The 15,498-nt window shown below is 43.0% G+C and overlaps 1 protein-coding gene across 8 annotated transcripts in view; it reads left to right on the top strand.

The window, feature by feature from the left end:
- The window catches only part of znf608 (zinc finger protein 608), a 77,930-nt gene extending 63,113 nt beyond the window's left edge, over positions 1–14,817 (top strand). For 6 of the 8 annotated variants that reach the window (XM_052020357.1, XM_052020352.1, XM_052020358.1 and 3 more), the window contains 6 exons: positions 604–3,094; positions 4,781–5,198; positions 5,755–5,927; positions 11,940–12,099; positions 13,273–13,354; positions 13,914–14,817. In XM_052020357.1, coding sequence (XP_051876317.1) covers positions 604–3,094; positions 4,781–5,198; positions 5,755–5,927; positions 11,940–12,099; positions 13,273–13,354; positions 13,914–13,920 — 3,331 coding nt within the window. In that variant the 3' untranslated portion in view covers positions 13,921–14,817. Of the gene's footprint in view, positions 1–603; positions 3,095–4,780; positions 5,199–5,754; positions 5,928–6,542; positions 6,646–11,939; positions 12,100–13,272; positions 13,359–13,913 lie in introns of those variants that run through there. The other 2 variants (XM_052020355.1, XM_052020356.1) reach the window with 2 other exon arrangements.
- Positions 14,818–15,498: the final 681 nt, after the last annotated feature.

Genomic DNA, 15,498 nt, shown 5'->3' with positions numbered 1-15,498 from the left:
TCACAGAGTTAAAGAGCCAGAGCTAACCATTTATCTCACAGTCTTCCTATCAGGAAACTGGGCAGTCTTTTGTTCTATCATATCTTTAAAGATTATAGAATCATTGCCAACCAACTTTCACAAGAAGGAGTGGGTGGTACAGCTGCTGCCTCACAGCTCCAGTGACCCGGGTTCAATCCCAACCTCTGGTACTGTCTTTGTGGAGTTTGCACATTCTCCTTGTCACTGCATGGGTTTCCTCCCACATTCTAAAGGTTAATTGGCCACTGTAAACTGCCCCTAGTGTGTCAATGAGTAGTAGAATCTGACGGGGCTGGGGGGAGGGTGGAGTTGGTGGCAATGTGGGGAGAATAAAATGCGACTAGTGTGGGATTAGCGTAAAGAGGTGCTTGATGGTTAGTGCGACTGGAGGCCTTGTTTCCGTAATTCTGTGAAAATAATGAAAGTGCATCGTAAAGATACATGGGATCTACAGGCGCGTCTGAACTTCATTTAAAAGTTCTATCAGAAGCAGCTTTCTCTGTTTCCTTTCCTTTTGACTGAGCTCCAATGTATACAAACCAGTTCATGCTGATACTGATTTGAAATGTTTACATTCCACAGATTTTGTGAATCGCCCACAAGTGACCTTGAAATGCGAGCCAGTCGAGGCCGAGGGAAAAGGGCACGCTCTGTTGCTAATGCTCCAATAAATGATACTGGCTTCATGGAGTCCAGAGGCATGCAAAGCAAGAACAGGGGTGGTGGTGCCAATGGGAAAGGGCGGCGGGGCAGTCTTAACTCGAATGGTCGCAGGACACCCCCTAATTGTACGGTGGAGGATGTGAAAACAAGCCCCTCGCCCGTTAATAAAAGGAAGAACAAGCCTCCCATGGAACTGGACCTAAACTCTAGTTCTGAGGACACCAAGTCCGGGAAGCGGGTCCGCACAAATTCCAGAAGCACTCCCACTACGCCACAAGGGAAGCCAGAGCCCATGTTTGTAGAACAGGGTTGCTCTTCCCCAGTACTGATTGACTGTCCCCATCCAAACTGCAGCAAGAAGTACAAACACATCAATGGTTTGCGCTACCACCAGGCTCATGCACATTTAGATCCTGAAAATAAACTGGAATTTGAGCCTGACATCGAAGACAAAATGTCAGATTGTGACGAGGCTCTGAATAATGTAGCAATTGGTGTTGAACCGTCTGAAACTGGAAACGGCACTTTGCTTCCTGGCACTGGGCTGGGTTATGAGCAGGTAAAAGCACCGCAGTCACCCATTTCCATCAGCACCCCAGGGACACCTAAGGGACGCCGGGACATCACTAACAATGCTCAAAGCCCTGCAGTCAACTCGAAATCCGGGAAAAACACTAGCAAAAAGAAAGGTCTGAACAGTGACCTGAGTAACCTGCCTGTGATTTCTAATATGACAGCAGCTTTGGAAAGTTGCTCAGTCCCTGATGGTGGCTCAGCTTCAGAAATGCCAAAACTTGAGGTTGAAGGAGTGATAGATAAGAAAAACTTGGTTGAAAAAGAAAAAGGCAGAAAGAACAGCAGTGGAAAAGTGGACAAAACGTTATCGAAGCTGAAGACAACTAGACCTATTGCTCCTGCACCTCCCCCGCCACAACTGATTGCTATTCCCACCGCTACGTTCACAACCACCACTGCAGGAACAATACCAGGGCTGCCCTCTCTTACTACAACAGTTGTCCAGGCAACACCAAAGAGCCCACCACTGAAACCTATTCAACCAAAGCCCACAATTATGGGAGAGCCTAGCACAGTAAACCCAGCCCTGTCCTCGCTCAAGGATAAAAAGAAGAAAGAGAAGCGAAAACTAAAAGACAAAGAGGGCAAAGAGACAGTCAGCCCAAAGATGGACTCTAAGCTAGGGAAACCTGAGGATTTAAAGGCTTCCGCAAAAGAGCTGGCTGCACACTTTTTAAAAGAACATCTCAATAAGAATGAAGTGCTTGTGAATGGTTTGTGTGACTCTCAGGAGAGCAGGATGGCCAGCATTAAAGCTGAGGCTGACAAGGTTTACACATTCACCGACAATGCTCCCAGCCCTTCTATCGGGAGTGCCTGTAGGCTGGAATGCAGTAGTCTGGTTAATGGACAATCTCCCATGACGCCATTACACGTTTTAACACAAAATGGTGGTGACGGGACCGCGACCAAAACTAACAGCCCCGCTTACTCGGACATTTCTGATGCAGCTGATGACGGAGGCTCTGACAGCAGATCAGAGAGCATCAGATCAAAGACTAATTCTCCTGCAGATACAATTTCCTCTAAGGACACTGTTGTAAAAACTCACTCCTCAGCCACTTCTCAGCCAGCGCAAAGCAAAGAGACTCATTCCCCTTTTTACCATGGTTATGAGCCTTACTATTCCCCAAATTACATGCACCCCAGTCAGGTCAGTAGCACCACAACAGGGAACACCTCCACATCCCAGAGCACCAAAGTGAAAAAAGAGATGGAAGAAGACACTGAGAAGAAGGACAAGGTAGAGGTTTTGGACGTTAAGAAAAATGACGCGAGTACAGTAAATATTCAAGCTCAGCATCAATCCGTCATTACACAAAGACACCCAGCACTTGCTCAGTCACTCTATTATGGACAGTATGCATATGGGCTGTGTTACGTTGACCAGAAGTCAATCATGACAAATCCTTCTTACAGACAGCAGTATGAGAAGTTTTACGAAGAGCAGAGGTTTGCAGAGCAGAAACTGCAGCAGGTAGGGAGGGACAATGAAAGAAAAGGGGAAGGCCAGCAAAAGGAACTGGGAAAAGAGGAGCTAAAGCAGAAAAATATCCCAACTGCTACAATCTCAAAAGCTCCTTCCACCCCAGAGCCAAACAAAAACAGCACAAAGGGCAAGGACGCTTTCTTGCTGTCAGATTCCTCAAAGCCCGGGATTGCAAACAAACCGGATGAGGTTGTGAAATCACAGATGCAGCAACAACTGGCAACTGATGGGCTTAAAGCCAAGCAAATGGAGAATCACCAGCTCATCAAGGAAGCGGTGGAAATGAAGTCTGTCATGGACTCTATGAAACAGACAGGAGTGGATCCCACCCTGCGCTTCAAACAGGTGGGCAGCTGAAGATGTCAGAAATACTCAAGCGCTAATGTTATCAATTCTGAATTTTTATGTAAAAATAAATACTGCTCTCCAAGTGGTTAGTGGGTAAATATACCTCAAGCTTGTGGGCTGAGGTTTATAAGTGTTACAACATTTTCTTAAGATAATCTGGTATTTATGAAGGGCATTAACATTAGAATTTGTGGAACAAAACTATACAGTGGGATAAGGGAGAACGTGACAAATGGATGGTTTGAAGGTCAGGATGTTGCCTGGAATGGAGGGCTGTAGTTATGAGAGACTGGATAGGCTGGGTTTATTCTCTCTGAAATGTAGAGGGCTGAGAGTTGACCATATAGACGATTATAAAGATACAAGGGGCAGAGATAGGATAGATAGATTTTTGTTCTCAGGGCAGGGAGTCTAGAAGTAGATGGCACAAGTTTAAGCTGAGAGGGAAGAAACTTAAGGAGATCTGAGAAATAAGTTTTTCACAGAAGGTAGTGAATATCTGGAACAAGCTGCCAGAGGATGCAGATACAATTACAATGTTTAAAAGGCATTTGGACAGGTACCTGGATAGGAAAGGCGTAGAGAGATTTGGGCCGAATGCCATTGTGGGATTGGCGTAGATAGGACAACGTGGGTTGAAAGGGCCCATTTCTATGATCTATGAAATAGTAGTCATTAAGGGTGGAGAATCAAATGGAAAAAGCCACAGAAGAAGCTCTGCATAATAAGAAGTCAGGTTTATTGTCACATGCACAAGTTTGGTGAGGTACAGGTACAATGAAAATCTTGCTTGCAGCAGCATCACAGGCACATAGGTTGAGACAATACAGGAGATTAAATATGACTTCTGCTGCCAACAATGATAGAGGTATTGCAATTGACACTGGGAAGGAAGAGGATGAGGGAATTCAGTGTTGCTGCTCCCTCGACCGAGAAAGCTTAAGAGTGATGACTTGATAAAAATATGTTCAGGCTTTGAGGTCTTGCAACGTGAATAAACTACCAAGTCTAAAGGAACACTAATTTCTAAATAAGTTTTGAAATGAAAGTTAAGTGTATACATGCACAATGGTTTCAAAGGTATGTATGGAAGTGACAATATATCAAAACATTATTGAAATGACCATTTTAAACTATGTATTACTCCTCTGTGACCTTTTCTAGCAAATGCAGATCAGAAGCTTTGAGTCAATAATTGATTAAGTGTTAAAGGACCTTGTGTTAAAGGACCTTACCTCACTTTTTCAATTGCACCCTGCGTCAATTCCAAGACACCTGCAGAATGTTTATAGTTTGTTATACATATACACTTTAGGGCACTGGTTGAATGGAGCTAGTTATCAAAGTGTAATTGGATTCCTGTTGGTTCTATTCTGCACAGAATAAAAAAATATATAATTAGAAAAGTATCTGTCAGGATCTCTATTTCCTGCAGATCTGATGGAGAGTGGTTTGAGGAGTCTCCCCTGGTAATTGCTCTCCCTATGAGTTGTAAAGTCCCTTTTAATTCATGGTAGATAACCATGATTGCTTTTTATTTAAAAATCAGTCTGATGACTGCACAGTTTCATCAAAATGAACTTGTCTGATATTTGCACATGTAATGTGCAATATAGGGATTTACTGCATAGGTTTTATCAGGTGTGGAAAATGAAGTCTAAGTGACATGTTCTTTCTACACAGGAGCCAGACACACGGGCATGGCATCATTATGTTTACCAACCTAAATATATGGAACAGCAAAAAACAGATGACTTTGAACGAGAGAAAAAACAGAAAGAAGACAGTCCAATCAAAGCCTCCAACAAAGAGGGAAATATATCCAACATTCCCGTTACAGTAGCCAACATAAAAGAGGAACCAAAGGAGGCCAAAAGGGCTGAATCCCAGTCCCTCTCACTGGAGGAACATAAAAGTAAAAGTGATGATCGCAAGACTCCTGTCATTGCAAAGGATTCTAGAGGGGCGCGCGTTGCTGTCTCATCGCCAATGAATCAGCATCAGTCTTACATTCAGTATCTGCACGCTTATAATCCTTATTCACAAATATATGACCCGGCCTATCGAGCAGTGTCTCCAGTGCTAATGCACAGTTACCCAGGTAGGTCATTTATGCTGACTGTGGAATTAAAAGAAATAAAGACTAGAAGTTCTGATGACTGATAATAGTTGATGTTGTGAAGCATGTTTCTTTTGAACATTGAAAGTCAGGTGTGGAAGTACAAAATTGATAAGCACTTTCTCTCTATTATAATGTATTTGTTTATCAGTATTAACCAAAGAAATATGAAATACTAGAATCAGTAATGGGTTTAAAAATAGAACCAGTGCAGCCCGCTAGTTTAGATAATGAAAGCACCGCACAGTGTGTAACATGGAAATGTAAACAGGAAAATCCTTTGCAAGAAAATTTTTTAAAACTGCAGATGCGAGAAATCTAAATAAAAAGCAGAAAAGCTGGAAACACTCAGCAGGTCAAGCCATATCTGTGGGAAGAAAACAGAGTTAATGTTTTGGGTCAAGATCCTTTGTCAGAACTGGGAAGGAGAGGAAAAAGCTCGTTAGAGAGTGCTAGATCCCCCCCCCCCCCCCCCCCCCCCCCCCCCATTCAAAACCAAGCTGGACAAACCTCAACCATGTCTCTTGTCAACATACAGGGGCATACCTTTCTCCGGGGTTTCACTACCCTGTCTACGGGAAGATGTCCAGCCGAGAGGAAGCAGAGAAATCAAGCACAAGTCCCAATGTAAGCACTAAACCAGCGGCTGAATCCAAGGCACTGGATCTACTTCAGCAGCATGCCAATCAGTACCGCAGCAAGTCTCCAGGGGTGAGTAGGATAACTACAGGCCTGCCAAGAATGTTCAAGCTTGGGGAATAGCACAGGCCAAAGGCTTGCTGCACCATAAAAATTCAGCCGTGCAATAAACCTAGAAGGGATATAAATCTAGTAATTTACGATTGACTTCATCTGTCTTGCATGCTGTACTACATTTGTATGACTTGCAGATAAGGACATCCATAGTGAGCGCATGAAATAAAATCTGGACTGGCCACGATAAATTATTAACACATGGCTTTGTTGCATATTCCTGATTATTTTTGTATGCTTTCTAACGCTACACTTTTGGAGGCAGATTATTAGTGATACATGCTTAGAAACTGGATTGAGTATGCTGCATGGTCCAATTTCAAGTTTACCCAGAGCAGATTGGATTGTGATCATTTCCGGGTGAAATCACACCAGACACAAAATTGGAGAGGATGCTTTTCACTCTAGTGGCTCTGATGTTTTCCTATCATCGGGCGCACAGCAAATGACAGCATCGCTCATGTAACACACGTTTCGGCTCATACCAACATAAATCAGAGCAGAAGCCTCATTGAACAGGCCAGTAGAACCAGGAGTACACTGCGATAGCTTGTTGCTTTTTTTGCATTCAAGGAACACTCTGCTGACATGAGGAGACCTGACTGGGCACCATCAGAAGTGGCTACAGGTTGCCTCAAACACCTTCCAAAGTCTACAGAGTGTGCTGCAACTAACAGTGAGTGTTTTTTTTCTAGCATTTAGCTGCTGAAATACTTATTCCACAGGTGCCTCAGCAGTGAAACGCTGGGCAGTGCCCCTTTACTGCTGGCATTGTTCTATCCATGGCCTCCGAGGGTGGGTCAGTAACACTGGGGCAGGAGGTAAAGCCATGCCAAGAGCCTACTCCCATAATGTCTTCAGACACACAGCATCCCACCCGGACCTCCCTGATGAGCAATCCATTCACAGACCTGGGTTTTCCAAGGCTGTCATCACCGAGAAATGTGGCATTCAGTGGGAAGAGCTTCGGTCACACTCTCGTCCCTGGACTGGTGTCTCCGTGGAGGTCAAAGCCACATTGACTCTCAATTTTCTTGCCACAAGAACTTTCCAAGCGATCGCAGCAGAACTCTCCCACACCACCCAATTTGCTGCTCAACACTGCATCAGCGAGATCACTCAGATAACCTAAGAGGACAGATTGAAATGATTTTGATTTCAGTGAAAAGTAGGTAGCATCTCAGTCATTGGAATTTGCCAGCATTGCTGGCTTCACTGGAGTGCAGGCAGCCACTGGCAAGCACTCATGTGACCAAAGGATTTTCTATAATAACCCAATCAGGTTATGAACTGGAAAAAGTTTCCATTCCTTCAAATACACACTTCATTGTGAATCACAAGAAGAATTTCCTTGTGCGAACGCCATGTTTCTGGAAAGCATACCTGACTCCTTCATTCTGAGGCAGTCTGCAATACAGGACATTTTCAGCAGCTGGCATTGCCCAGAAGGATGGATCCAGGGACAAAGGCTACAATCTGCTTCCTTGGGCCTTCACACCAGTGCCCTCTCCAACCACAGCAACTGAAAGTATGAGAGCCACTGTTGCATGGAAGTGAAGAACATGGTTGAGATTTTGTTGCCTGCGTAAGTCCAGGGGTGCTCCGCAGTACATGCCAAAGAGATATGGAGGATTGTGTTGCATGCTGAATAATCTTGATAATCGAAGATCACGTTTGGTGCCAGAAGAAGAGGAAGGAGACCCAGAGCCTAAGGACCATGAGGAGAGCAGAAGGTGCGAGAAGGAGAAGATAGCCAGAAGTTGGGGGGTGGGGTTGTCCCTGCTCAGCTTCCACACCCAATTGAGGCAAGCATTGGCCACACGGGATAAAATAAAGTCCCTGATCAAAGGATGCATTTCATAAGGAGCCTGCAAAATGAAATAGAACATACCAAGTCACTCTCTTTAAACTGCAGTCCCTAACTCCAATGTAATAAACCAATAATCAGACAGATGACCCATAAAATCTCATTACGTTGGCACCTTGCTTAACAACAATGAACTCTGCACAAAAACACTTTTCTTAGATTAGCTCCACTCTGCAGATCTAAACAGTGGTGGAAACCTTGAACCCTTCTGCCTGCTACTTAACACCAATAGTCTGCATTGTAACCATAGCAGATGAGAATAATGCATATAGAGCAGTACAGTATATCACAACATGTTGATCAGTTTGACATTCATTGGGTAGGGAATTACATTTAACTCACTCACCTTAAAGGCCACAGTCATTCAACAGTGGGAACTCTCTCATGAGACTCCATTTGAGGTTCATGTTACGCCATTGCACCACTGACCATTTCAGGGTACACAATGAGGCATAACTGATGATGTATCACCAGTAGAATTGTAACAAATGGACCTGGTGAATTTAGTGGCAAGTTTATTTGCACAAGTCATTTTTTTTTCTCAATAATGTCATTTTACCTGATTATGTCATTTTCAATCCATAAAAGGGATTGAAAGGGGATCTGAGGGAGAAGTTTTTCACAGAGAATGTGGTTGATATCTGGAACATGCTGCCAGAGGAGGTGGTAGAGGCAGATACAATCACTACGTTTAAGAGGCATTTAGACAGGCACTTGAATAATATGGACCAAATGTGGGCAAAGTGTAGATAGGCAAAATGATTGGCATGGATATGATGGGCTGCTTCTGTGCTATACAACTCTGTGACTCTATGAAGGGCGAGGGGTTCCTAGAGAAGGGGCAACATACAGCAGATGTGTTCCCTCGGCCTACCTCCTCCCTCATATTTCTATACTCCTCATAGAAGACCTTCTCTCAGGGATGACTGTGATAAGTATTGCAAGAGTAGAACAAGCAGGGGAATGAGAATCGCTGTATGGGGGCTGTCTGCAACCATTGCCAGGACAAGGCAGCAGCTGTGGCATGACTTAATATTTTACAACCATGTGGTCTGATGCATTGAGGCTATGATTATTAAGGGGAAAGCTTCACAGTGTCTAGCCACAGTCAAGCTTTAGGGAGGTCATGGCAGGATGTGCAGTAGTAACAGCAGCTGCCACATCATGGTGACTTTGCACAGTTAAGTATGTTATTTGCGCCAAATGAGAATGCTTTTCAACTGTGCTGGTGTCAGGAGAATACTTTGCAACAAAGTCTAATAAATTGAATGGAAATGCCTTTCAGTTAAATAATACACCCATGCGCTTTTCCTCCTTTCACGTCTTTGTACGTGGGTCTGAAAGCACAATGTCACAGTGTCATCCGTGTGACTGTGGTTTGGCTGCAGGAAGTCTGTGCTCTGTGTCCACAGAGATGTCCTTGATGACCCAGGTGAAGAACTTGCCCTGGATGGGTTGGCTTCATTCTGCTATCCAGGGCCAATTGAAGGAGCGTTCTGCAGTGACTTGTATGGAGTGCAGGATGCATGAGAGGCTGCAGTGGGAGGTGAAGTGTTGAGCTTGTGAGGGAGGGCAGCATTTCCTTTAACTGGGAGTTCCCACAAGGTACTGAATGGACAATGGTGCAACAATCTGCTGGCACTCAGACGCAGAGTTGACCGGGCCGACAGCCCCAAAGCACAGTGTATCTGGGACCCTGCCACCTCCACACTACTCCTTGGAATCAGCACTCTGTGCAATCTGAGCAGGACTCAGCTCAAGATGAAGAGGTATATAAATTGCAGTGATACATCACTGCTCCTGCAGGAGAGAGAGAGAGAGAGAGAGACGAGTTCCACCTGCCATATTTCTGCTCCTGTATGAGCGTAATCTACTCAAAAACAGATTCTCTTTGCACCAGTAGGAGAGCAACCCACATGTGCTGCATCTGTGTTGTGCAGAAGAGCTGGTCACTGATCTGCAGTATCCCTTCGCTCCTGGAGAACTATGAGCCACTGAAGGGGAACATCCCAGTGACCATTGAGAGTACCAGCCTGCTCAAGAGTGACATCTCACCTCTCATTGAGGACAATGATATGCTCACATAGAATTCTCCTGCTCTGTGAGGATGTCAGACTGCTCCCTGCAGGCACATGCTACATGTTACTTCAGAGCTTCAAAGCTAGATCAGGCTGAGTCTATGTCGAAGCAGAGAGGCTCCGTCAGTGCCTACCAACGTCAGTAGGGGTTGAGTGGCAGGAGTGCCAAAGTGCCTTTATAATCAACTGCAGAGGGGACGGGTCACGGTCTCCAAGCTCACACAACCTCCTACGAGAGCAAGGAGTATGGAGTCTTCCCTGCTCCTTGATATTTGCATTCAGTTAGAATGGCTTAACAATATGCTTATTATCTGAGTGTATGTCAACACTGGTCTGGTGATATAAACTCCCAGATGTGGCCCTCATCTGACCCCTGTGGAGCAGTATGGAAGCATGGTCTCGCCAACACCTATACCTTCCCTGGACTCTAGCTCAGTGCCTACCGTATTTCCCTGTGACCTCCCTCTAACCTAATGTGCTCACCCCAGGTAATGTTACCAGGAATGACTCATTGTTGCCTTCATCATCTTTATTGCCCCCATCCACACTCCAGCCTCTCCCCCACCCCCACCCCCCACTGCTCAGAGTGGCGGTGTTCTGATGTTCAGAAGGCTCCAATCAACAGCCTGTAAAGACCAAACAATGTTTAGAAGATAGTTGTGATCGTAAACTGAGTCATGGATCTTTAATGTGATGGCACCATTCAGATGGTAAATAAGGATGCCTCCTGTAGATTGAATCAAAGACAATGTAGTCATCATATTGAAACATTATTAATGAGCTTCCCTGCCATACTTTTTACACTCTCTTTTGTTGGGTGTATTGGACCTCTCTCACCCCTTTGCCCGAAAGGATTAGGATGTCTCTCCCCCACCTGTAAAATGTTGGTAACTCCCCTCATAATCCTTGTTGTCTTGCCCTGAAGGGAAGACACAACAGACATTGAGTAAGCTATTGATTATCTTTCCTTTGAAGCTTTAACCTCTTTGTGTCAAGTTTATGTGTGTGTGTTTGCATGCGTGCATCTGTCTGTCTGTGTGTTTGTCTGGATAAATCTGTGTGAACATTGTTTTTTGATCTATCATGTAAGATCGTAAAATTTCTGGCAAAATTGCTCCGTGAGTTAGGATTCTGCTGGAGCAGACATCTTGAGGCACCTCTTGTTGAGTTCTTCTGACGATGGGCCAAGTGGGTCTGTTGCCTTCCCCTGATGCACACAGCGTCCCTCCTGCCATGCACCTTTGCTATAAGGACTTCAATTCCCCTTTCAGAGAATCACATTTTCTCTATGGCAGCCACCTTGTGTGCTGCTGCTGCTTGGCTGCCAGTAAGAGGGTGCCTTTAAGGGCTGATGCCCTTCTGTGATTGCTATGCAACAGAGTGTTGTCAGCTGCACTGATTTGAGCCTGATTCCGTCATGAACAGCGCAGGTCACATATTAGCGCTTAATTCTGGATGTAAGCTCTGATGCTATTTCAAAATTGATTTTGGCCAATTTTGCAATGTGTTTTTGTCAGTGAACCGAGTGTGCATTGTGCACACCTAAAATGGGAGTAGTACAATTTCTAAGCAAAATTTTTAAACATTAAACATAACTTCTTATTTTCATATAACTGAATCAGAAAATGATGTATTTTTGGGCCTCATTTCTGGTTAAGGTTTTAGCGTTGTGAGGAGATCTGAAATGTCAGCACACCCCACAGAGCCACCAACATATGCATAGTAAATCATAGACAAGTGTTCCATAAATGTGTGCCACCTTTTATCATTTCATTTGAACAAAACTGATTCCTTTTTTATTTTTCTTCAAAAGGGTTTTGTACAAAAAAAGGGTTTCTGATTCCTTTTTTTCAGTTTATTCTTATTCCAATGGCATGAGCAGAAAATGTTAAATTGTGCATCTTGATTTATGTCTATGATCTAAATATTTAGCCCAATGAGTTGGAAATGGTAATTTCTATTCTAAGTAATCAATTCTACAGAACCATACATTTTCTGAATTGGTGCAATATTTTCTTTCTCTAGCCTGCTGAAAAGGCTCCACCTGAACGTGAAAGGGAAGCTGAGCGAGAGCGAGAAAGAGAACGCCATTCACCTTTTGCACAACGACATGTTCACACCCATCACCACACCCATGTTGGAATGGGCTATCCACTAATACCAGGCCAATATGACCCATATCAAGGTATTCACCTAACTGAGCCACTAATTCTTCACTTTGATGGAGATAAAATTATTGTGTGATAAATATACTATCGATGAATGTACTAACTCAATCGTCATAAGTTAAGCATATGGTTTCTATTGTAATAAAAGCAGAAAATGCTGGAAATACTTAATAAATCAGGCAGTGTCGTTGGAAAGAGAAACAGGGTTAATATTTCAGTTTGATGACCCTTCATTAGATGGATTTATTTTTGATTTCCAGCATCTGCAGTTTTCTTTTGCTTTTCCTCACTTTCTACTGTTGTCCTTTTAACTTTATGTCAAGTTGACTATAAGAATTAATTCCTACAACAATTATTTTAACTTATTTCCATACAATTCTTAAGTTGTTCTTTCAGAACTTCACTATAAGATGAGCTGTTGCAATAGAGGATGTGGGTTTTTTTGCTCTTTAAAGCATTGGGTTTCTGATCCCAGCTTTCCTCTTGTATGGCACAACAGGCAGTGGGCAGCAAGTGTGATCTTGACTCGGGGCTCATGGCAAATGTCCAATTATGTTCTTGGCATTTTACCTTTTGGGTTTTTGATTGCTTTCATCTTAAGCTGAGCCAGACTGGTGGTTAAAAATCGTCTTACTCTCAATTTGGTTTTGAAGTGTGTTTCTGCTTCCTGATGGCATCTAGGCAAGTTATTGGAGGATGATTAGCATCCATGGTACAGTGCTCCAGCTCTTTCTGGAGAAAAGGTAGAGAAGAGAAATTGGCAAGATAATATAAAACATAAATGACAATATAACTTCAGACTGGTTTGACTTAAAAACTGTAGGAGTGTCTTTAAATCCAGAAGCATGGACTCATTGGATGTGCCTGATTGAAGCCTCAATCCAAAGCCAAGAACACATAACCATGAAAATTTTGGGCAGAGCTGGTGGCTTTCAGTCCATGGATATTCATTCAGGGTGGATCTGTTTTGGATGCACACATGAAACATGTACCTTTTAGAATTCCAGACAATACAATCACTGTGCTACCACTGTTCTTTTATTCAGAAGGTGCAATTAAACAGTTAATTAATTTAGAAAATCCTCAATTGGGTTCCATTTTTTTGTGTTCAGAGTTACAATTTTCATCAGTCCCGGGATACGTTGACTACATGTTCCACTAATTCTGAATTCTCTCAAATTTTGTTGCAGGGCTGACATCCGCTGCCATTGTTGCCGGTCAGCAGGTGGCTGCGCAAGCTTCTGCATCTGCCATTTTCCCGACACAGAGAAGGTGAGGTATATACTTTAAAACAATTTTTATTTATACAGCATGGTAACAGGCACTTCCGGCCCAACGAGGCCACGCCACCCACTTAAACCCATGTTAACCTACCCGTACGTCTTTGGAATGTGGGAGGAAACCAGAGCACCTGGAGGAAACCCACACAGACACGGGGAGAAGGTACAAACTCCTTACAGACAGCGGCTGGAATTGAACCCCGATCGCTGGCGCTGTAATAGCATCACGCTAGCCGCTATGCGACCATGCCATCCTTAATAGACAGCCTTCCAATTGAAATTATTAGAAATATTGGCTGCAGACATTTGTGGCATATTCCATACTCTACTTCACTCAACTTATTGCTCATAACATAAATGTAGACTTTCATAATTCATACTCAAAATGTTTTAGCATTTTACATACGCAAATAGGGTGCCAGTCACCTATTTCAGCACGCATTACCCGAAGTCAGGGTAACTAATTCTACCTGTGGTCTATTCATTGCTCCCTAAAGGGACTACTGGACTGCTTGTAATCCTTTCTAACCTTTTGTCTTGCTCTTTGGCAGGGAGTGATGGCATCATGAGTGTACATTGAATTTTACTCATGTGACTGGATCACATGAAGAAGAGGTTTATACAGACATCAGTTCCATGGTGTTGAATTCAAATGCCTTGATGTCAGGCAAAACCAGTCATTTCATATTTGTAAATTGCAAATTTTATAACTGAGTTACAAATGTTGCTGTAATTAAACTTTTGTTGAAATATATTCTTTACCTTTTGTTTTTTTTTGTATTGGTAACCAGGCTCAACGGCAGGGTCGGTTATTGTTGGCAATTGTCACAGTATGTTTCTGTTTCCTGAAAGTGTTATCAATAAAAGACAACAATTGCTTGGTTTTATAGAGCATACTGTTCTGGGTAGGTGTTTCCTTGAACTGTGTATGACATTTTGACAGACTCTGTAGACCCTCGGAGAGGCTAACTGTGACAGTGACACTTTGGTACAGTGTATACGTGTACTTGGTGGCTCCTTGAAAACACTATTTAAATGCATCTGTGTGCTAACTGTATTCACATGTCCACTGCATTGTTGTTTATTGTGAAGATTATACAAGCAGAGGGCTCTGAGGGTCATTAGATTGTGTATATAGTGTACAGGTTTGAAATGGAAAATAATGAGCATCTGTGAATATAAAATGTCTTTATGATATTGAATGGCTGATTACCCCATAGCCTACATAACCCCTTCCACCCACCCATACAAGAAGACATCTGTGATTGTTTATTACTTTGAACTAGTTTGGCAGTTTTAAATGTTTACAATTATCCAGATTTAGGAAGAATTTGCGCAGTTGCCCTGGTTACTTATTTTATGCTGTAATCTAGTTTATTTTATGTAAAGTGTATATTGAATGCTTTCATTTTTTATACTTGCCTTAAATAATTCGGCAATCAGAATAAAAAAATGTTTTTGGTATTTGTGTTGAGTCTTTTCTTATGCAACATTTTAATGTTACAGCAACACCAGCTTTTCCCTGCATGATAGGAAATGTAACAATGGGATTGGGGGTGTAGAAAATAGCAGCATGCTATCTGTTCTGTGTCTGTATTTGCACCAAGAGTAAATTAGTAGTTGCATAGTTCAAGTTCACATTTTACAGCCTTTCTTCAAAGTCTCACAGCTCCATCTTCCTCAGACCTTCCACTGCAGCTAATGTGTTGCCCAAAGTGGTCAGCAGCACCCTGATATTGTCCTGATGCATGGTGTCTCCTTGTTACCAAGAGATAAATAGTGCAGTTCCCCAAAGGTGAAGTCCCTTGTCATTCTAGACCTTGTTTGCGCAGCATTAATGTTAATATCAGACCCAAGGGTGAAGGCAGAGAGAACTGTATCAGTGCTGCAAAAATGTGAGAGACTTGTTAGATCAATATTGTGGAAAAGGAAATGGACCAAACCAGTCTAATTTATCTGCTGAGTTCCTCCAGCATTTTGTGTGTGTTGCTGATCTGGTATTTTTTTTTCTTCAGCATAAAATAAGTTGTACTCTGTGATTTAATATGTGTTGAAAGAAGTTTAAACTAATTGCATTTACAGCAATTAATGCAGTATTATTTTCTAAAACCTGCATTTGTTTGAATGTGCAATGCC

This window comes from Pristis pectinata, chromosome 7 (genome assembly GCF_009764475.1).
Source record: "Pristis pectinata isolate sPriPec2 chromosome 7, sPriPec2.1.pri, whole genome shotgun sequence".
Classification (NCBI taxonomy): Eukaryota; Metazoa; Chordata; class Chondrichthyes; order Rhinopristiformes; family Pristidae; genus Pristis; species Pristis pectinata.
Note: the sequence above shows the minus strand (reverse complement) of the source record. Positions and strands in the feature narration are given on the sequence as shown.